General features: G+C 42.6%; 1 protein-coding gene and 1 long non-coding RNA gene across 6 annotated transcripts in view; one reads left to right on the top strand and one right to left on the bottom strand.

Annotated features, from left to right (window-relative positions):
• map4k1 (mitogen-activated protein kinase kinase kinase kinase 1) overlaps positions 1–23,243 on the top strand; it is a 51,447-nt gene that overhangs the window by 5,786 nt on the left and 22,418 nt on the right. Inside the window, exons 1-4 of one of the 5 annotated variants that reach the window (XM_085430843.1) lie at positions 3,022–3,338; positions 18,456–18,513; positions 21,402–21,492; positions 21,578–21,642. In XM_085430843.1, coding sequence (XP_085286969.1) covers positions 3,231–3,338; positions 18,456–18,513; positions 21,402–21,492; positions 21,578–21,642 — 322 coding nt within the window. In that variant the 5' untranslated portion in view covers positions 3,022–3,230. Of the gene's footprint in view, positions 1–3,021; positions 3,339–15,362; positions 15,451–15,917; positions 16,359–17,344; positions 17,423–18,455; positions 18,514–21,401; positions 21,493–21,577; positions 21,643–23,243 lie in introns of those variants that run through there. The other 4 variants (XM_085430845.1, XM_085430840.1, XM_085430844.1 and 1 more) reach the window with 4 other exon arrangements.
• On the bottom strand, positions 11,996–15,779 carry LOC146694590 (uncharacterized). The gene is made up of 3 exons (XR_014914912.1): positions 15,673–15,779; positions 12,386–12,503; positions 11,996–12,066 (listed from the first exon to the last, which is right to left on the bottom strand). It is a non-coding gene; the product is annotated as an uncharacterized LOC146694590 (long non-coding RNA).

Genomic DNA, 23,243 nt, shown 5'->3' with positions numbered 1-23,243 from the left:
GTCCTAACAGGAGCAAACCAGATGATGCAGCAATGACAAAGAGGAGAGAGGAGCCATAAATACACACATACTGACTCAAAACAACAACAACCAGAAGTCACAAGTTCTGGGGTTTATTGCACATGTTTGGATTTTGGACCTTATTATTAAACCGTTCAGACATTTGAAGTAAAACTGAGAATGTGACATTTTTGATCACTTGAGCACCTGAGCTCTTAAAGGAGTCTAATATTCTTATTTTGATCAGTAACCTCAGCTTTATCAGTAACCCCGTCAGTCCTGCTCCTAAGGCTCAGTTGAGGTTGAGGCAGTTAGTTGAGGTTAACTGGCCTCTGCTGAGTCTGTCACATGTGGGTGCTGAAACGAGAGTGTGGGCAGGCCGCTGGGTCGTCTGCTGAGCTGAGGAAGGAGGGGGAATAAATGTCAAAAGATGAAGATGGTATCGTTATACGATGGCAAGACAGATGTTGTCTGTCTTTCAGATTTGCTGTTTTGATTAACCTTTTAACGACTAACACGTGCTGAGCTGCTTTGTTTTCTTTTAAATCTAAATAGTAGCTTCTGATGATGGCGGCTCGCTTTAGATCGGTGCTTCTCCAAGCAGGGTCCTGCATGAGGGGTGTCGCATCTGTGCGCAGGTCTCTTGATTTAAAAGAAGGTGACGAAACTTTAAATATCCTGCAACAACAACCGTTTGCAGCAAATGCAGAAAAAAATAGTGTGAAATAGGAAGCAATGGATAAAATCTAATTAGCATGTTTCCTGTTTTCATGACTGCAAGATATTTTTGTGTGTTTACCGTGTAACGAGTCAGTACAGAGAGGAGGACACAAATGCAAGAAGCTGTGGTGAAATCCAAAAACCCCCCCACAGCTTTATGTGCTCATGCACATAAAAACTAAAGGGAAGGCACACAGGGGACAAGGAGCGGGTACAATCAGGCTAAAAAATCTGGTAAGATTACACACGCGTGCACGCGTGCACACAGATAACCCCTGAACTATCCAAAAACTCAGAGGTCAAGTTGGGCTAGAAATTGAGCTGACTGAGAACTAAACTGAGGGTAACTGGGAAGTATGAGGGTAAGGGCACAATAAAAAAAATATGTGATATCATTAGGAAGACGGAGCTAACAAGTTCCAGGAAACGAAAACGATAGCAGAGAACGTGAAGCTCTGGCTCTGTGGACTTCCAGATCCTTAGGGGGCGCTCATGAGGCAGTCCAGGGATGAATGAGGCCCCAAAGAGCCCCAGATAGTAAATTTCGTGGGGTAGACTTACGTTTGGCAACTTCAGTTATCTTCTTCTTGACAAAATGGGTTGAAACATTAAATAAAGCTCAATTTGAAGAGTAAGAGGAATTAGCAGAAGGCTGAAGTTTTATGAGCAAAATGTAAGGCTAACCACTTTTTCACCCAATGGCTGCATTAAAAACACTCAGCTCGAAGCTTGAAAAGCAGCACTTCACAAACCAGTGGGTGACATCGTGATGCTACATCCATCTCTTACATACAGCCTGCCGGTCCTGGGTTTGAATCCAGTTTGTGGCCTTTCTATGGCGTTTGCTTCAGGTATCTCCGATCACTCCAGCTTCCTCCCACAAACAAGCATGAGGTTAGGTTAACTGGTGACCTTAGATGTTAATGTGAGTGTTACTAGGTATTTGTCTCTATGTCTCAGCCCTCCAACAGCAAGTCAACAGGGGTTGACTTCGGGTTCCCCCCACTTGTGACCCTGAACTGGATAAGTGGATGGGTGGATGTGGTGGATGTGATGGAGGTAAATGGGTTAAGACCTTCATGGTACCAAATAGATGACTCGTCCCCGTTTCCTCCAATTCTTGACTTTTTAATTGGCAGCTGTTTAAAAAAAAAGGTGCAGTTGTTTAACAAGGCATGTGTGGCTAAGTCGACTGGATGATTAACCGGCGCTGCTCTCACTAGTCTTCACCAGGTCTGCTGTTTCGGAGAGGTTAGCGCTCTCTGTCACTCCATGGCAGGAAGATGTAAACAGGTAAAGTAAAGCCTCAGCTCTGGAGGACTGTGACCTACAAAAAAGACCATGGTGGTTAAACATTTAACCGCTCATCCACGCAAAGCTACACTGTGCTGCTCGTGATTGTCAATGCTAACATGCTGCTAGCACCGCTAAAGTTAGCCACACTCAGTGTCAGCCACATTTAAAATAAGGCCTGCCCATGGAAGCATGCGATTACTGGTTTCCATTAGACTGTGCCCAGTTTTTACTGTTTCTTAATTTTTGAATACTGGATTAATTAGTTATTTTTTTCACTAGTCAGACATTTAAACAAACAGCAAAGTAGTTGTTTAATGCCCTCCTTCTCTCTCAGGTTCATTTTGTGCCATTGCTGCGGTGCGTTAAGGTGCTGCAGATAAGCACCAGCAACCATGATGAAACCACATCATTCATTCCAATTATATCTCTTACACCTCTCACTAAAAATGCTCTAATGGTTAAAAAAAAAGACGAATTTGAATCCCGTGGATTCTGGTGATTGTAAAAAATTAAGAATTAAAATGATTTTTTTAGTTGTTAACAGGATGTTGTACCCCTTTATTTGAACAGGATATGAACAGGAAGCTGACAGGGAGCTCCTAGCAAGAGTGACTTTTCTTGCAGAGCAACACACACACACACACACACACACACACACACACACACACACACACACACACACACACTTCAGTAGGCGTGAACCTGAGACTGAAACTCGCTCTGAAAACCCCAACCAACTCAACTGCAATTAATCAGCTACAAGCCACACACATGCAGAAGCAGGTTCTCATGTGCGCGCGCACACACACACACACACACACACAAACGCACACACTCACACAGATCTTTGTAAAGCTGTCTCTGAAAGTCTCTCTCTCTCACACATGCACGATTCAAGTAACAGGAAATAAATTGGATTATGCAAATGAGCTGAGAAAAAAAATAGTCTGAGAGAGATGAGAGGAAGGAGGGAGTGACAGAGGCAGGGAGGACCGACAGCAGGCTAAGAAAGAGAAACAGGAAGGTGTGTGAGTGTGTGTGGCAGCAGCTGAGTGACAAGTCAGACAAAGAGAGAGTCCGAGCGCCTTTCCTCAGCAGCTCGCGTCTTCTTCGCTTCTCAGGTTTCTATGTAGATGCTGCTGTGTGTGTGTGAGTGTGTGAGACAGACTGTGTGACATGTCTGAGGAGGATTTTTAGTGACATCGAACAGCAAAATGGATTTCCATCAGAGGGCAGCTCTGGATATCTCCACCAAGAACCCTCAGGACGATTTTGAGATCCTGCTGAGAGTCGGAGGAGGAACCTACGGGGAGGTTTACAAGGTCAGCTGCTTTGTACTGCCGCTACATGTACATGTTCGCTTAAATCAGGTTTATTCAATTCTTACTTGTATTTTAAGAAACCTTTCACCTTTCAAGAGATCATGAGTATCTTTAAACTGTTTGAAGAAAGAAGTGGAAAATGTAAAGCTGAGTCTAAAGGAGGTTTTTGCTCCACTGGCTTCTCGCATCTCAAGTCAAGCATGTCTTACTTCTGCCTGTTTTACAAGTCGCTCACTTCTCCGCTTCCCGTCCCTGCACTTTAATGTACAGCAGCAAAAAAAGGGGGGGTGGAGGGGATCTCAGGCTGAGCACGCGGTGCTTTGCTCGCTGTGAACGTCTTCTCTGTGAGTTTAGAAGAACATAGGTGTGATGGAATTTAGTTTCAATGGTTTACTGCAATCACAACTTAAGTGCATCTTCTATTGTGCTGGAGGAAGTGGTTTTACAAGAAGTGAAAGTATTCTTGTCGATAACTATTTTTTTGGCAGTTTTACTCCATCTAATAGAGAAGTTAGTGTAAACTCTGAATTGTAGTACAAGTACCACGAATTCCAGAGTTAAAGATCCTCTTTTCGAGCACTGATGTCATCAAACGCCAACAAACGGGGCTCAAGCTTTCAGAGCTACTAAAAGGTGTTTCAGGTGCTTCAGGTGCTTCAAGTGCACTCTAACATCATCCTCGACTCTGACGGGGCGTCTACACAATCACACCTCTGAGTTGTAGTTGAAGTTTCTCCCTATGTTTAAAAGTCTGTCCTTAAAAAGTCTCATTTTAAGTCATTTAAGTCAGACTTTAACCTGAAGCAGGAGCAGGAAGGTGAGGTCTGAACTTAATATGGTACATTGTATATTCCTGCACACACACACCACACATTTTCAGTTTGTGGCTTGATATTTAAGGTAAACAATATCACGGTTTCTCCAACCACAAAGCCAAGCTTCAATAATACATCATCTGAAATATTTGGTTTTATGTTGATTCTTCTTCGCCTGCGGCAGAGTTCATTCCCATTTCTGAGCAGCAGTGAAGGTTTCGCAGGGTTAAACCCATATTTTCACACAGTGGGGAGAAGTTGGTTAACAGGCTTTGGCCTTGAATGTTGCTGTAAAGGTTCAGTTTAAAGAAATGTTCAGGTTAAACATCTCATCCTCTTTCTCTCAGTGGAACTTGTGTTGTTACCCCGTCACTTGCAATTTCATGTAGTTTTGCATGTGATGTCACCTGGCGTTCCAAAAGCAATCCTTCCTGTTTTTCGAAGGAATCCACAGATCATTTGAGCTGTTTTTATTTGCAGTGTAAGGTTACAGAAAGAGGAGTGGTTCCTGCCACAGCTGCACTCCAGAAATAAAAACAGCAGCGAGACTTGTATTTGAGAAACCAGCTGCAGCATTCAGAGTTGTTGTGGTTGAGGCCCAGGACTCTGATTCTAGAGCACAAATGGTCCACAAGTAGTTGTTAATTTGATCTCAGCAGCCAGGGTTTAAACCAGCGGATTACAAGCCCGACGGCCCAGCAAATATCACAAAATATTCAGTTTCATTTGTTTAGATTAGGCTTAAAAAATCAACCTGATTAAAAGTGGCAGGAAATGAGAGCCAAACGCGTTGCCAGTGTAGTACGTCTGCTTCTGATCGCTAATTATGTCTGAATCGTTTGTCGCTGTATGTTAACGAGTTGGGCGGTATTTAGAGTTGGCATTATATCAGCTTTCACCGCAGGATTATTGTGGCAAAAGAAATTTCCCGATAACGACACCAAAGCTGCAGAAAATTTGAATGACAGTAAAAATAATTGTGCTATCAGTAAATATCATCTTTTAACTTTGATACATGTGTTTTATCTCTCTGTGGCAAAAAATACACTCAGAATACGAGTGTAGGAAGGTGAAGAAGGAGTCTGTAATCAGGGAATCATGCAAAAACGTACATACTCATCTAATTGCTCTTTTGTATGCTATCATAGGTGTGTTATAAACATTGTCAAATGTCACAGCGGATGGAGCCGCGTTCACAGAGCAAGCCTTTCATACATTTCTTGCAACTGTGTCGACTTCACAGGCGTCCGTCTACACATATATGGATGTGATTAAGTGCGGGTTTTTAAAAAATGGATACATTTTGAGTGAATTTTGACTTCCTTCGGTGTAATTCCGTGCTTTGAATGAACACGCGGGCTCCTGTGTAGGTGCATGTGTTACCAAGGATTGTCTGGGACTTTCCTCAGGTCACACCTGAGATGGAAAAGTTACCTAAGTCTCTCCAGTGACGGCTCACATGAGTGATAGAGTGATCTGAGTGGACTATGCGCCTTCTTTTGTACTGCTCAGTGTAAGTCACAGAACAGCAAAGCTCCATTCAGCGCTCGGAACAACAAGCGACTCATTTATGAGAATTTGAAGCCAGACAGAGCTTCTTAAAGGCTGATTTGAGTTAATCTGTTAGCAACAAGTTATGTTTGTCTGAACCCACAGATTGTGTTTACACAGCTCTGATTTGCAGAACGTTTACCACCAACACTTAGTGCCGGTGCAGACAGCTTACTGTGACATTTAAATCTGTCGAGATCGGGACTCTGGGGTTTTCAGCTTTTGGACTTTTTAATCCATCCCCCAACTCCAACCAAGAAACTTTCTTCACTGTCTTTGATTATCGTGTGCTGTGGTTTGCTGAGGTGCACAAAAAGAGAAAAATAAGCATTTAGCTATCTCATCCGTCTATCTCATTGGAGATATTTAGCTCTGCAAATGCTGAGTTATAAAATCATCTGAGGTTGTCACGGTGATGGACCATTGCGAGCTCGTCGGTGATTAGAGTGAAGAGGATGCAGATCATTTTGGTCACTGTGCATCGTGTTGCTTTTGTAAGCGATATAAAAAAAAGACTTTAATGACTTTGTGGGTCCTTGGAGTTCAAATGTTATTGTGAGTTTTTAGTTTTATTTCTTTAGATAATGATCTCTTGCTCCACCTACACTGGCTTGTATTTATCTGTGCCTCCATGAGTATGAGCTCTTTGAAGTATTTAAGCTGTGATGCATGTTTTTTTTGTTTTTTAAACAAAATCTATATTAAAATATGGCACATTAGCAACATCCTGCACGGATACGCTTTACAGAAGGTAAGTTGAGGCTTCAGAGTTTCTCAGAGTCGCTCTCGGCCACCTGCTTCAGCCCATGTGTGGACTGTTTTTTTTCATGTGCCAGTTTTGGTGGATATGGAGCATTTCAGAGTCGAGCTGTTCAGCAGTTCATGCCATGCGCTGTAAAACTGTAACCTATGCAAAGCAGTTTATCTGTAGAGTGAGCACACTTCCTCTAAACAGGTCAGTTCTGTGACCTTGTTCTGTTTTACAGGGAGGGAGATATTTGCATAATTGCCCTTCCTTCACATGTGGACACACGCTCACACAAAAACACCCATGCACAGATATGATCACACCCACACACATGCTCGATCACATGGTTTCAGCTACGCGTTGTTGCACAGCCTAATGGAGGTCATACTGCAAGCAGCGACTGTTTTTGCACCATCAGCAGTGGTGAAAAAGTAGGACTTTAAGTTATGCCTGTTTGTCCATGTGTGTGTGAGAGAGAGAGATGACCATTATGGGAACTGTACAGCGTCTTAGCCTCATGTTGTACAGGGAGGGACATTCACAGGAAGAAACATATACCTGCTTTCATATCAGACAGTTCCTCATCCTCAGGAGTAAGAGTAGGTGCATCTGATGTAGAGATAGAGAAGAAAGGCCGTGTCGACCGCAGCTGATAAGGCCAAGTTGTGTTGTAGATCATTTCCTATTAGTTCATGTGTCTTATATTGATTTCGGCACGTAAGCTGCACGACTTTCTGTGGGCATTAAACACTTTTTACCCCATAAAATCTCTTTAGGGGGTAAGTATCTGATTTTTCAAACGCTTTGTACCCCAGGCGTTCAAAGACTGAGCCTGATTTGAAAAGCACATAATCTGCATTCAGTTCTTCCTCAAATAGCTTCTTCATTGTCTCACATGCCAGCAGTCGGCTTTGTGTGTTCTCATCAGGCGGAGGCACTTTTGACAGCTCATTTGCAACACGAGCACCTGTGACACCTGCACAGGGTCACCTCTGTACTGGCACATACCTCGTCTTCATCGGATGTGTAGAGATGTTCACGCAGTCCTGCGTGCAGCCTCTGCTGCCTGTGGTTCAGATGCAGCGCCAAGTTCCTCTCAAACACCGTGTTAGCATCAGCCAGCGTCGTCTAAGATAAGTCAGCTGGGCCCAGAGTACTCATACGGTAAATTCATAAATGATCATTTTTCATTTCGATGATGGTTGTCACGTCATCCTGTGGCCTATATAAACTGGTGTAGATCACAGACTGTATATAAAAGATGGCTGCAGCCAGCGTGACATTGTCCACTGGTTCTGGACTCCTTTTTGTGGAAGTTCCAGAGTTATCTGGCTTTGTTGTTTGGGTAGCAAGCTTTGTTGGCAGCCAGTCGGAAACTCCATTTTATGTTTGATAGATAGCGTGAATGATGCTGATCCGGTGGCATGCTCCCGGTCCACATTTTTTCCTGCTGAGACATTTCTTAAACCTTCTTTCTGTGTTTGTCAAACCTGTAGGACAACACTGCACAGCCGATATTCCCGTCAGAGCATTTTCTGTAGCAAAGTTTATCCGAGTGTTTTATGTTATGAGCAGATTTCATTGAATGAAGAACTCATTTTCGTTTTGAGATGAGGAAGTGCCTAGCTTCTAAATTGGCTGCATGCCCACGTGTGTATAAATAACTTCCTTACAGGCAACAAGAAAGAGAAGATATTTACTAAGAAGCTACTGTCGCTGCCGCTGTTGTTATATTTGCATGTTAAGTCATTCACAGACGCTAGATTGTGAGACTTTGTGCTGTAAGATGATCACTTAAGAAGCTGAACAGAGGGAGTGTTGAGGGGTTAATTCAATGAAATCGCTGAAAGCAAAATCATCGTACACACGTGTTACAATTACACGTAAAACCTTAAAAGCACAGCAGAACTCTTTTATATTCCTGCCGAATCTCCACATGTAATGCTGAGCGTGTGCACATATAGTACACGTGTGATATGTTGCTTCAGCCTGAAGATGCTATTTTCACATGTTTGCGTGTCTGCAGTTACAGGTTTACGATGCGGCTGCTTTGAAGCTCAGAGTCGCAGCTTATTGTGGGCATCGTGCTGTCGTTGGGATGTCCCGGCTTTTCAATTAAGAACAGGAACTGTATACGAAGGATAGACGCAGCTGATGGTTTTTAGAGTCCACATGTTGAAGCCTCAGTGGGAGCATTTTGGCTGCTGAGGTTTTCATGTTGACTCAAATACCTGGAGTGCAAAGTCTTTAGCTAAAGGTAGCATATTTTGGTTAGCATCACTGTATGGCTGCATAGGTGGAGACACGTCCCGTATAATCAGCACTAAGTAACATGTTCCATGCTAAAAACTAAAGAAGAAATTTCTTGGAGTTTTGTTAGTAATGATCTAATTTCATAATTAACCCTTGTGTGGTGTTCGTATTTTTGTTACTCAGCCAGTGTTCATGGGTCTGGTGGACCCGCTAGAGTTTTGGCTTTCCAAATTAACACTATCAAACAATTTTATGTTAAATTACTCAACAGATGTTTACTTCATCCCAATTACAAGACATATGAACAGCAAACATGGTTAATTTTTTCCCTTTACCTTTGTTAGATCACATTTATGAATTAATGTGCTTCTCGTTTTTCTTTTATATAAAATGTTATAAATAAATCAGTTATAATCAAGTGGAGTGAGTGGAAAGACACAACACATTTACACGTGAAAAAATAATTAATTGTTTAATTTTTCTTTTGAAAAAAACTGAACACGGGTCTCACAGACCCGAACACCATACAAGGGTTAAAATGTTCTAAAAGGCACTTAAAACACAGTTAAAGGACTCCAGTTAGCAGGCACAGACCATTCCCCAAACTCCAGTATCCAGATGGATGTTATAAATACATAAATATGCTCTTTAATGCTGTAAATTTGGCTTTCTAAGATGGGAGCATGTGGGGGGGGACACTCTTGTGCCACCATCACCAGTTTGTTGGAGACACAGACTGGTCCATACCTGAGCTTACAGTAGCTGCTTTAGCCAGGTCCTGTTATAAGCAGACATGAAAGCATACTTCATGTCCTCAAAACTCTTTAAAGGATCTGATTTAAGGCGAACTAAATTTCAGCTCCAGCTGTTAAAGCCAGTCTACTTAAGCTAATCCAAAAGTTACTTAAATTGCAAACTCATTGTCATCGCTGCTAACGCTTAGGACCAAGAAACCCAAATGAAGCTGAAGCTGATGTTGATGCAGTTAGCTTTATAAGTATTTAGTCTTAAACATCCTCTCATAAATAAAGATGATGATGATAAACCAACATGCTGATGACCTGATGGAAAGATGGGATCATCACGTGGTTTAAATAAAACCTGGCAGTTACCTGGAAGAGCATGAAAATCAGCAGCAGTCATCATCTGGAGATCTGCACAGTGCAAGAGTTTGTGGTAATGTAGCGGATGTTTTTTGTTTTTAGTAATGTGAGTGTCTATGAAGTTCTGTTATATATATATATATATATACACATACACACACATTTTTTTAATATATATATGTGACTTGTTTAGTGGAAAAATCCTTTGAAGTGTGATACCGCTCACTGTGGTCACGTGACTGTGACTTTTTCAGGTTTCATTCAACACTTTTAGTTTCAGAAATAGACGGCTGTCAGTCGCAAACAGCGAATTTTCTCTTATTAAAGCTCTCGTTGGAGACATTTTCTATAATTTTACTCACTCCTTCACTTTCCACCAGCCTCTCTTTGTCTTTTACTGTCCTGTTTGTAGTATGAGCCTAAAGGTTGAGTGAAACCTAACATTTCTGAAAGTCTCTTATTTTTCAAAATGTGAGCGACTGTTGACATTTAAGTTTATCACCTCTAATGGCATAACCTTTATTTTATCACCTTTGTTGACTCATCCACATTTAGGGCATGAATATGATGATAGGAGTGTGGATTAAATGTTGAATGACGCAGTGATTCAGCTTTTTCCTTCAGAAGTTGACAAAAGTGTAATCACTGTCACCAAGTGACATTTTGGTGAAATAAGTGTCAGCACTGTGTTATGAGCAAACTCCTATTTGTTTAATTTTCCTGCAAAAAGCACCTCATATTTCCCCCCTGGTCATTCACACCCCTCTGCAGTGACTCTGTGACCCACCGGTGGGCCCTGCCCCTCAGTTTGAGATACCTTGACATAGCCCTGGATGGATGTGACGTGCCTTTACTGACCACTCTCGGTGCTGAGGTGTTCTGAGCATTGTTAAGTATAAAAACAAACCCTCTTTGTGTGCAGATATGATCTGATGTGTTGGTTTTACTCTTAGGTGGTCACCTCCTTTCAGCGTTTGTACTCTCACTCCATCGTAGGGACTTTAAAGCTGCTCTTGAAATTCAAATCATTTCCCTCTGTAGCTGGTGACTAAAAACTATTTCCTTCCCATGCATTTAAGTTAAAAATCAGTCTTCTGTTGCAGTGATGTTTCCTGCACAGCGGAGGAGAAACTTTGCTGAGACTTGGTTTTGCTTGGTTTTCTCTGGCTTGGGAAGTGACTCAAAGTTAACTGAGCTGGCTGCAGGTTTGCACCTCATCATGTCAGGATCTTCCTCCTCTTACAGTAAAAACCCCGAGTCTCCTTATCTGATGTGGCTTGTGCTACTAAGCTGCACTTTAGGGTTGCTATTCAACATCTTGCAACTCTAGTTTCATGCTCATAGCCTCACAGAAGCTGCGGGAAGCTGCGGGCTGCACCTGGTGTGTGTGCAACCTCAGGCACAAAAAGAAGAAGTGAGACAAACGAACAGCAGACTACATACAAAATCTGCCTGCAGAGCCAAGTTAACTGTGTCAGAAACAGTGTGGTTTTGTCTGTGTGTGTGTGTGTGTGTGTGTGTGTCGGTGTGTGCTTTACAATGAAATGTGCTTGAATTTTTGGTTGGCTTGGATTTATCTTTAACCCCAAAAAGAGGAAGAGAGATCATTTTTATGACGCTGAGAAATTCAGACAAATTATGCCAAATACCTGCACGTGTGTGTGTGTGTGGGTGTGTGTGTTTGGCTTATTTGATAACTGACCTACATCAAAATAAGATGATAAATGATCAGCTTCAGGCTTTCTTGTGTTTCTCGTGTCTGAACGTTGAGCTTGCTGCCATACTGGAAGAAAAAGAGGATATTTTCAGGAGACTGAAGTATTGCAAAAGTCCTTTCTGACCTAATCTGGAGGCATCATTGTATTCTGAAAAAGACTTAGAAATGCATATTCCCCCACAATGACTCATCTGCAGTGAGTGACGGAACAAGGTTCAAAATGCTGCTGCTTGTCTAGAAGAACCAAAATACACTTTAAGTGCTTCTCGTCTTTTTACACTCATGAGCTGATGGATGCATCAGGGACGGTGTGTTGGCCGACATGCAGGCTGGAGGATCAGGGGATCGAACCATAGACCGTCTGAGGAGTAGAGAACATGATCTACCTTAAGTTAGACCAAATCTCCACATTCCGTATATTTCAAACACACCTTTATGCCGTACCTGGACACATTATACAAAAACTGTGAAAACCCCTATGCAGATGATTTGTTTCCCTGAAGTTCTTCTACTGTTGATTTTATAGTCTGTGTCCATAAATCTACAAAAGAACAATTATTTAAGATATTGTCTGCATCATGCACATGTCACCAGTAATCCTTTTTAAAACATCACAGTATATCCCAGTCTGGGATTAAATTTATTCAGATTACAGATGACCTCTGAGTTTTTAAGAGCTTCACCAATCAGACTGTATCAAAATGTTTAGGTCGAGGCATAAATAACCACGAGGTTACGCTAAATTTAAAAAAATCATCAAAAGGAACTAAAGTAGCTCAAATATTCAAGTCTCAAGACTGAGCTTGAGCTCCGACCGTACACACAGGTGTGAGTTTTAGCTCGTGTGCTTTTTGACTGACCTCGTTTCTGGCTGGTGTTTGCTTTTCAGCTCCGTCCCTCCTCCACCCTTCCTTTTTCCATCCCTCGCAATGATCTGTGTGACGTTTTGCGTCGAGGAGCCAGTAGTCGTTGTATGCCCTGCTGAGAGAAAGTGAGAGGGAGGAGGCCGCCTACGCTCAAAGCGCGTTGGCATGTGCGCCAACGCACTACGGACGCTGCGGCGTTGGTCCTGCCTCGTGTGGAATAAGAGAGCTCCGCCATCAGCCATGTTTGCTCTATTATCGCTGCTCAAAATCGACCATTAGCTCAACACAGCGGGTCAAAATGATTCGCACGCCGTTGTGCAAAAATCCCGAGTTTAGCTTTAGCATCTTCTCTGACCGCTTCTCAGAACTGCCAGGTGTGTTTTTTAGTTTTAAGAATGAGATGCGGACACATCCATCCGGTCTGTGTGCACTAAACACACCAGAGAGGAAGCACGGAGAGATGAGACTGACAGAGATTTCTTATCTTTAGCCGTAAGACAGAGTATGACTAATAATATGTTTAAAACCAGTGCAGGTGTTTATATATTTATGTCTGTGCTGGGTGTTATGGGGCTGCTCAAAGTTAGATATGTTTAAGTAAGATATGGTTAAGATTACAGCTGGGTTTATATCCGGCTGCTTTCAGGGACAACAGACTCATGTGAGGTGTAATCGGAGTTCTTGTTTCCCTTCACCTCGTTCCTTGTCTCGAGACTGTAGGAAAGCAGAGTATGATGATGCTTAGAGTGTCATCATCACAGAGGTCAGCGAGAGGAAACACCCCTCTGCGGCACACACTTCAAAGTGGAAATGTTTCTGTGGAAGGTCCACAGCTTCCTCTGTGTGTTTGTTTGTTTACTGCACAGGGTGTCTTTCCTCTCAGTGACCTCTGCTGTGTGTCTCTCTCACACAGTGATTGAATGGAGTTTCCATTGTCGCTGTTGTTTTTCTTGCCTCAGCTTTCAGGCTCTGATTGCTTTTGTTTGACTGTACTGCTCGTGTAAGCTCAGCCATTGTGCGACCAGACCTTTGCTTTTCTCAGTAGAGAGTTAGAAACTCTCTACTGTGAAGTGAAAGCTTTGTATTGCTCAGTTTTACCCAGAAATGCTGTGTAAGATAGTCCAAAAAGGTACCGCACAGGTACGTTTTTATCTCGTCCCTAACGATAAGAGTGACTAAACTTTCCGAGAAGCAACTCACAAATCATCATCAGACAGATACCGAAGCTCTGCACGGCCTCTTTAGGTACACAAGCGATGCAGTTTCAGTGCTGCCGTTTTGGACATCGGCCCTGTGATGCACAGTGGAGGGATTTTTATGACAGTTTCATGTTAGAGACCACATCCAAAACAAAACATGACCAATATTGTGAAATGATCACAGAGAAGCCCAGCAGAGTGAGCGTCCGGCAAAAACAGCTATCCAGCTGGAGGATGGGCCAGATTTAAGCCTATTCAAATTAAACTAGTCCATTTTATTTTTTTGAAAGTAACTCTCAAACTGGACTTCCTCTGATGGCAGCTTGAGGCTTGTTCCAAACCAGTCAATCCCACGTTCAAATATAAATCTCTACAGTAGAAATAAATGTGTCCAGGACCTGTCTGTGGTTAGTTTCCACCTTTATAGCAACTGAAGTTTTTTGTTAACCGTCCTGGAGTTAATCTGATAAGGCTTAGAGTGAGGAGCATGCAGATCTGCCAACATTACTAGCCTCCCATTGTCTGGTAGCTTCACCTGCACTAACTGGAGTCTCTTGACTGTGTTTGCGCTCTTTTTGTCTTTTTAATTCAATTTTAATTCGGTTTTCTGGGTGCTGGAGCGTTTCCCAGCTCTCATAGGTCTGGAAGGTGGAAACACCTTGGGCAGGTCTCCAGTCTTAGTGCACAATATGCTAACTTCTCTCAGCAGTACTGTTTTTGTTTTCTTCTACATACTGGTCTGCTGTATCTGATCAGAGGCAAATGTGAACAGACCACAGGGTAACTCGTTACTCAGCTAAAGATCAGCTCAGCTGCCTGCTTTGAACCTGATGCAGGGTTTCCCAAATGTTTAGATTCATTTCGTGGCACATGTTCAATGAAGAAAGAAGCCAGCTTGCACACTTTCTCCTCCACCTTGTAAGACAGCAGCTCATCATGCTTTGTTTTCAGAACAGGTGGTTGGTCATCCACCTCAAAGCTTAACTCAGGACCACCCGGTTTGCGTCACAAGCCTGTTGTTGTTGCATATCGCTGAATTTCATTGACATTCTGTGGTCTCTGGTTGCTGGTGTCTTCCTGTGTGTACGCCACCTTAGATTGCAGCTGGCGAAGAAGGTAGTGTTCTGCTCTGCAGCCGCAGCTAGCTCAGCCCAGGTCCACATGACTCCCCGGGGTCAGGCTGGACCTCTGCCTCTGATGGAACCACCAGGAGAGCAAAAGGCCTAACCTCGCCAGCTGCAGTGAAGGCGGTGGAGCTTGATGATATCGAGGACCGCCACTGCACCAACCCGACAGAAACTCAACAGTCAGGGCTGAGGCTGGCTGGTTATCAGAGATCGAGGAGATTAACTGTTCAGAGAAACATTCTCAAGATAGTCAAGTGACCAGAAAAAAACTGCAGCTGTCATCACATGTGGCTGTGCAGCAGAAAAATGAGGTGCTGAGAGGGAGTGCAGTAAAGAAAAAACTGGAGCATGAGCCAAGGTTAGCAGAGCTGCACGAGCATCTCACATTATCATAGTCTCTTAGAATAAATGCATGAGCTTGCTGTCTTAGACAAAGCTGTGCCCGTGAAAATAAAAGAGTCTTTATTTATTTTTTATGCCATGAGGATGTAGGTGCTGCTCCTCGGAGCTTCACAGTTCTCCAACCGCCACTCTGAGGAAAGATTTCCCAAGCGCCTGAAAACTACCTGTGCTCTAGTTTAACTCCAGTTTGAGATTTAAACTTTAGTTTGTGCTTCAGTGATCTCCTAAACCGTTGCCAGTGTTTGGCCGTTGGAGGCGCGGGGGTGGGACAACAATGTCTCCGCTGTGATGCGGTGTGTTAAATTCGCTGTACACAGTTTAATCTCAGCAGGTAAACTCGACACAGCGATCGTTCTTTTACCTTTTTGAGTTTGTGAAAGGATGGATTTATAGGTCGGTCATGGCTAAAAAAAGGAAACCCCTTAATGCAAATGAAGTCGTCAGTTGTTTGTGACCACCCTCCCACTGCGACTACAACACCCAGACTTTCCACTGTGCCATTTCAGTATCAATCTCAGAGGCGCAGACCGCCTACCGCCAACGTTAAATTTACCTCCAACTGCAAAGTGTCGACTTCCATCGTTGTTTTTGCCGATGGCGTTAATTTTCCGACAAATTGAATTTTGCGCCTAGCAAGGCGGAGGTGGCCGCCGTTTTGGCTTCTTGCGTTCTTCTCATTTGATTAGCATCTTAAACATGCCTGCTGTTAAAATGCTAATGATGTTGTTCTAATGCCACAAACTGCTTTGTAAACAGTGGTTTTGTTATAATGACTCAGTAGCAAGATGAGTGTGAAGGACACGGATGACATAACGTGGCAGTTAGTGTGCTGCTAGTGTAGCTCTGTGCTCGCGGGCTGACGGAGGATGGTTGGAGGGGGTTAAACTGCCGTCATTTTGACATCACTTTCTGAACACTTTGTACCTCGGACAGAGGAGTGGTTGAAAAACCCATGTGTCACCGTGTCGTTGCTTTTTGAACCTCCCTCTCTGAGGCAGTGGAGTTTTCCGTGTCACACGTGTGCAGGCTGTCATGCCCTCGCTGACCGACTACACTTATGACTGTTTCTCTTCCTCTGAGTGCAGTGAGAGTGTGGGCAGCTGTCACATCTCAACTTTGATGTTCAATATGTGTAAAATCATCTCTGCGCCTGTAACCACTGAAAAAAGGAAGTTACTCCTGAGTTATCTACCTGATCACCGTGTTTTTCTCCATCTTTGCTCGCCGCCGCTCGTCCAGGTGAGCGTGCGCTGTGGGCTTGTTTCCTTTGTTTGCTGAATAATTAAGTCTAATTAAGAAGACAACATTTGACACTCTGTACCCGTAATGATGAGTCTCCACACCTCAGCATAGATCAATAAAGACGTGGTTTGATAGTCTCCAGGTTTTCCGAAGGTGCGCAGACAGAGAGCACCCTCGCTAACCTCTGATGCAAACCCGGTCATTTTGTTCTATAAGTGGGCCTTAAATGTGACGGTCTTCATCGGTTACTCCTCGCCAGGTTTCAGATGTCTTTTCTGTCACAGTTAGTGTTCCCCGCGGTTTTTCTATCACACCTGTTCCAGTCAGTTAATCACGCTCCTGTGATACACACTCACCTGTTTCCCTCATTTCCCTCCCACATCGCCTTGTCTCTGCACATTTCCTACTTCCTTTGCGTTACCCCTCATGGGTTTTTTGTTTCCTTGTGTATTACAGCATCTGTTTGTGGATTTTTGCCTCTTGCTAAGCTCCCCCTTTGTAACTGATCTGCTGTAGGTGACCATTTTTGTGGTCCCTTTTCCTTTCTTGAAACCTTTACGGGAAAATATGTCACAGACAGGGTTAAAGGTTGTTTCTATGTTCTGTATGATATATAAGAACCATCCAGCCAAAGTAGCACCTACAGGAACTGCAGTTTTCGGTGCCTCGCTTATGTACAACTTCCCTTCACACATATCGGGCTTGCAGCTCTGACTAGTGATTAGTCTCAACAGTTAATGCAGTATAAATAACTCGGTGATGTTTCTAGTGCAGTTAATGCTAAAGCTTAACTGTTAACTAGTTGTGTAAGTCCGTACTAAATACAAGGATTTATTTAAGCCAAAAATGTTTCATAAGTCTTAAAGTCTCTGTTAAAATGAAGAAGATGATAAACATGATATCTATCTAAAATTTGGTTACCATGGAGATGACCAACATGAACACCTAGTGTTGCTTTTGGTTAAATTCTCTAAAAATAACAAAAACCTTTAAAACGTGAGACAGCTGTGAAACATTAATTCGTTGATGATTGACGTCCTCGATGCCTCGTGTTCGAGACGGTTTGTTGGCCTTCGTCTTTCCTCACCGTGTTTTTGCGTTTAGCGTGTAACAGTGTTCGACCTGCTTTTGCGAGTTTATTTTTATCAGTAAGTTATTGTTAGAATGGCGTGCCCGTCTTTGCCCATTTATTTTAACCTCACACTCCCACATGATCACTGAGGTCTGCTGATACTGTGTGTACCGAGGTCCTGACACTGGTCTTTGCTATCAGGTCCTCATCAGCACTGAAGACCTTTGAGACCTTTGCTTTTACTGCTTTCGTACAAATCTGTTGTGTTCCTTTTTGGTGATTTTATTTTAGTCACCAAACTACACATTCTTCACCAGTTTGTTGGTTTTAAATGTGCTTGTGAGTAAATTTCACTTGACTTTACTTGACCGTGTGAAGTCTGTGTGCGTGTGTGACTGTGACGCACAACTCAAGCTGTGAAGCGATTAAACCTCACTCAGTTTCTTTTTAGACTTCATCAGACTCACAAGGCTAGACTTTCTGGGTGGTGCTGTTTGTCTCATGTCACATGATGTGTGCGATCACCCTCATGTAAGAGAGCTTTAATCGTCTCTGCCAGCCAAAGGAACAATGCGCCTAGCGATCGCAGCGGTTGGACAAAAATAATTGTGCCGTTTTTATTTCTCGGTACGACTTTTACCGTGTGTAAGAATGTAGCGCATGAGCTTCAACTCGGAGGAAATGTTTGTGTGCGTGAGAGCATTTTTTTATAGTTCTTTTATAAATAAGTGCGCAAAGAGAAGTGACACCTTCTGGGATCACACTTTTAAAGGTCATCGTATGTCTGTGTGTCTGTGTGAGTGTGTGTGTGAGTGTGAGTGAGTGTTTAATGCCACAGCTTTGTGCAGTGGGCTGTATCTTGCACTCCACTGATCTGGACAGCAAAAATGCAAATTACGCTTCTACTGGCACACAAGAAAACAACAAAAGCAAAAGAAACCCACCAAAGTGCTGAGATCTAATAACTGACTGATGCACTACATTATAAAAAATAAAATCATCTGTCTTTTTTATGTTTTCAGGCACGGAACAAGCAGAATGGAGAGCTGACAGCTATCAAAGTTATCAAGATGGAGCCAGGTGAGAGATTTACCTCAATCTTCAAACTTTTGCTTGATTTTTATCATCTTTTAATTCTTGTGAATCTTCGTGTTCATGTCGAAGTGTGAAAGTTGAGACGACATCGAGATGTTACCTCAGTGTTGGCTCGAGGTCCAGTGATCTGCACGGGGACTTAAACTTATAAACCTTCCTTCGGCACGCTCTCCTCCTGAGCTGCCCAAGTCAAACTCACACATCTGCATCACAAGGTTTTTAATACTGGCATCAGGTGCCGACACACACAGAGGCTCTAACAGTACAAATAGGTTGAGTTTGTCATGCAACAAATAAGACAGAATTGGGATGTTTCAGCAGTCATATGAAAAACTGAGTAGACTTGCTTCATGACATTGAAGTTTGCAGACATTCATTTATGCACGGCTCTCTGAAGGCCCCACCGCAGCATTTCAGTCGCTGAGGACTTCGACCGGAGCATTGCAGCTAGGTCTGCCACAAACTATTATTTTGATAGTCGAGTAGTCGCCGATTATTTTTGTGATTAGTCGACTAATCAGATCATCATCCATTGGACGTAAAACGTACAGCTTATTGCACCAGCAGCATCTGCTCGTATATAACTATCATTAGCTTACAGCTTTAAGTGTTTAAGGTATGTGCTAACTAAAAATAAAGACAACATGGTAGTTTATTAAATTTTAATGAAATTTGCAGATTGTTTCGGTGGAGTTTAATAAACTCCTTGCTATCTAAAATATAACAGGACACCGGAGTATATTCTCGAGCCTTGAACCCCGGCTAGCTATCGAGCTAGTGGGTAACAGACGTCTCCGAAAACGTCGGAGCACTTTTGAAAATATGTGGCGTCTAAATCTGGGACTCTCCGCCATATGACCTTAGAACTGAAGAAGCTTCTCGGATGAGAGGTGAAACGTCTTCTAGCAACAACGATGACCTGGATGACTGAGAACCTTCACAGACATGTGGTGTCTTGATAAACCGAGCAGATATTTGAGGTTTACACAGCTACATTCTCGCTTGAAAATCTGTTAAACGTTTATTTTGTGACCCAGAAAGAATAATAAGAGTAATATTAAAACTAACTAGCTGCCGCCATTGTTGGAAACTGAGCAGGGCTGCGCTATGAATTCTGGGATAGGTTGGGCCACGAAGGATACACCCGACCCATCCCTCAAATCTGGGGAAATGAAGGGCGCATTTGTCGGAGTCTTCGAATTTGGACAGTCTTCGTCGTGTCGCTGTAACATAATCGGCCTACAAATGCAGGCACAGGAAGATGCGGTTCCTGAATTTGGACACAGCTATGACACCGGACACAGCTTCTTCTTCTTCGGGGTTTAACAACAGCTGGCATCCTCGTACATGCAGTGCTGCCATCTTCTGTTTCAGTCCGTGATTACACTCTTAAATCCTGCTACTTATCCCTGCATCTTTTGGGATCTTACAAAGCTTCAAACAACACGTCGACTATTAAATCAGTCGTCGACGATTTTGATAGTCGACGTAATCGCGACTAGTCGACTAATCGTGGCAGCTCTAACTCCAGCACTTTCATTCTTTTGATTTTCAGCCATTCTGTTGTAGATTGAGGTCGCTCTCTTGTTGCATGACCCAATTTTGGCTGGGCTTTAGCTGTCAGACAGCTACCGATACTTTACAATAGAAAGGAGTTCACGGTTCAATGCAAGGTGACCAAGTCAAGTGAGTGTAAACAAGCCCAAATCATCAGCCCTCCACCCCCGTGTTGACAGCATGAGGTGTTTGTGCTGATGTGCTGTGGTTGGTGTTCCAAACGAAATTGTTCCACAATTGTTTTGTGGTTTGTTCAGATGCCTTTTTTAAGGCTTTCTCTTGCATTTCATATAAACAAGCTGTAATTGTTGTACGGTTGTACTGTTACACGCTAACAGAGGCCTGTAGAGTGCGAGATGAAGATGGTCTTGCTGTTTTTTTGAGGTTCTCTGAACATTGCATGACTGACTTTGGGGTGAATTTGCTGGGACGTTCTCTCCTAGAGAGGCCATGGTGTGGCTGTCTGTTCACAACCGTTTAATAACCAAAAAATTTCATTTAATTCCTGATTTTTATTATCTGATCACTTTGTGTAAGACCTTCTGTCTAGACCTGGTACGTTTCAGTTTTTGCAGTTGCACTATGACCAGTTTGGACCACAGAGATGACATCAGCGTTTTAGCCATCTTTGCTGGGCTGTAGATGTTTTATCTCGGCTATGGACAAAGATAATAAATATTATTTCAGCTTTGTTGCAGCAAAGATCTTGAATTTGTTTTTAATGCAGTGCAATTACTGCGTCCAGTCATCATTGTATTTTGATTAGGGAGGTTTAATTTTACAAAATCGTTGGCGCAGCAGTTGGAGAAAACACATAAATCACACATACAGAGGCAGGAAACTGTTAGATTCTACCGGCGACCAAAGAAGGCAGCAGTATGATCATCCTCATTATTTTCCATCAAACGGATGGAAATCATGTCTGATTAGTCTGACCTCCAAAAATGAGACTGATTATTTAAGTGTATCATCTTAAACATTTAAATTTAAATGAAAAATATTGAAAGAAAAACAGAGGGAAATGATTTGCAGTTTAAAACACACAGGCAAATGAAAACAGTACAAAAAGCAACATAACACATGCAGAAAACAAGTCCCTTTATTTTTTATGTTGTATTTTGGTCAAAACATGATCCACCTGCAGCCAGTTTTGCACAATATAAAGGCAGATCCAGTCCAATAGCATGACTTATAAACCAAAATGTGCTATTAGGGCTGTGAAAATACATGAAAGGTGCTCTCCGACTGCACCTGTGTTTGCATCTAATGCGGTGTTGATGATAATGAAGACGTGTCTTCTGTGTCTCACCCCACAGAGGACGATTTTTCTATCATCCAGCAGGAAATCATCATCGTAAAGAGCTGCAAGCACCGCAACATCGTGGCATATTATGGCAGCTACATTCGGTGAGATCCCTGTTTCTCGTTCCTTCCTCCCTCCTGTTTTCTTAACCTCGGAGTTAACGCACAGGTCTTCCTTTTCTGTCTGCAGAGCTAACAAACTGTGGATCTGTATGGAGTTCTGCGGCGGAGGCTCCCTCCAGGATATCTACCATGGTGAGTCATGTGACACAAGGTCGGTCTAAAGATGGAAACCAGAGCGTGATAAGATGCAAAAGTGTCTCCGACTGTCAGATAACTGATATAATCGCTGCCTGTGCGAGTGGATTGATACGGACCCAATAATCCTTTCTGTGTGGAAAAAGAGAGAGAAGAGGATCTTTTTTCCCACACCCACACTTTCATGCTTTACAAAAAAATAATAAAAACTGCCAGCGTGAGAGTCTCGTTCACATGTGTCAGTGATTTTCCCTTTCAGTAAATGGACAGATAGCAGCCGAACAGTGAAAACTGTAAAACGTCTGAGTCTTTAACCAGCAAACACAGCCACATGAACCTTTAGTTTAAAATGAAAACAGCGTGCAGAGACTCTGTCCTTCTGGGGGTTTTCTCAGCTGATGATGGAAAATTGACTGGTGCTTAGAGAACCCAGCTTTACTGGCACGTTGGACCAGCAGTAGCTGGGTTTGACATAAAAAAAAAGATATTGAAATTAACTGACTACACCTGTATTTAGTAATATTTTGCAATTCACTCTTAATGCTAAGAAGTGCCTTTCAACGCACCTTTTAGAAAACAACTAAAGGGTCCAGTGTCTGACCCAAAGAGCAGCATGTGGACTAGATAAGCTCCGCCTCCTAAGCCACAGCCATGGCTCATTCATCACAGAGGGCAGAGCAGAGCTGCGAGCACGAACATGATGATTGTCTTTGTATTCTGATTACATTTATTATAAATCTGAAATACTGATAATATTTATTTGTAATGAGCAGTTGTGGCTCAGGAGCTAGAGGGCATTTCATGCTACGTTAAAAGTCACAGGTTCAATTTCTTTGAACGACACCCAATTTTGTGTGTGTGCAGTGAGTACAAAGCTTTTTATGGCAGAGAATAAAGAGCAGTGTGAATGGGGAAAGGTGGCTTGGCTTAAAGTGAGAGTAGAAAAGTGTTAAATATTAAGTATTAGATGGATGGAAAGCTATTCACAATCAGTCTGACCATCATCAATGTCAGAGACACACAGACATGTACAATACTTTACATAGCATGTGAATATTTAACCAGTTATACCCAAAATATTCAACCGAAGAATACACGAAGGTTTAGGAAACCTGCAGACATCTTGAAAGTCGCCTTAATAGCACTTTTAAAAAGATTAAGGAGGGCAGTTTTTTATAAATATGAGTGTGAGGCCGCCTTAACAATACCACAATTTATAACGGGGTTATAGCTGATTTACAACAAAAGATCCACGAGCGTGAAAGCTTGAGGCTTTCAGACATCCTGCACAGGCAGCTGGGTTTATTCTGCTTCTTAACGAGGACAAATTTCTGCACGAGAGGCCAAAACAGTCCTGAATACAGAAGCACTGTGACAGCTACAGATCCACAGTGGTTAACAGCGCACTGAAGTCTTTGTGCAAGCATTAAAAATCTTAAAAGGAAATGACAGTTCAGATCGTTTCCCTACACTGAGCATCGTGATATCTTTTTTTAAGATGTGTCTTTGTGCTTGTTTGTAGTGAAGCTGGTCAGAAATGTTCTGAAAACCAGAAATATCTTTTTTAAATCTGCAGCCTGAATTTAATCATTTGAATA

The sequence above is a fragment of the Copadichromis virginalis genome, linkage group LG14 (assembly GCF_057382275.1).
Source record: "Copadichromis virginalis isolate Kocher_CV1m ecotype Utaka linkage group LG14, C_Virginalis_male_GT1.1, whole genome shotgun sequence".
In the NCBI taxonomy this organism is placed as follows: domain Eukaryota; kingdom Metazoa; phylum Chordata; class Actinopteri; order Cichliformes; family Cichlidae; genus Copadichromis; species Copadichromis virginalis.
Note: the sequence above shows the minus strand (reverse complement) of the source record. Positions and strands in the feature narration are given on the sequence as shown.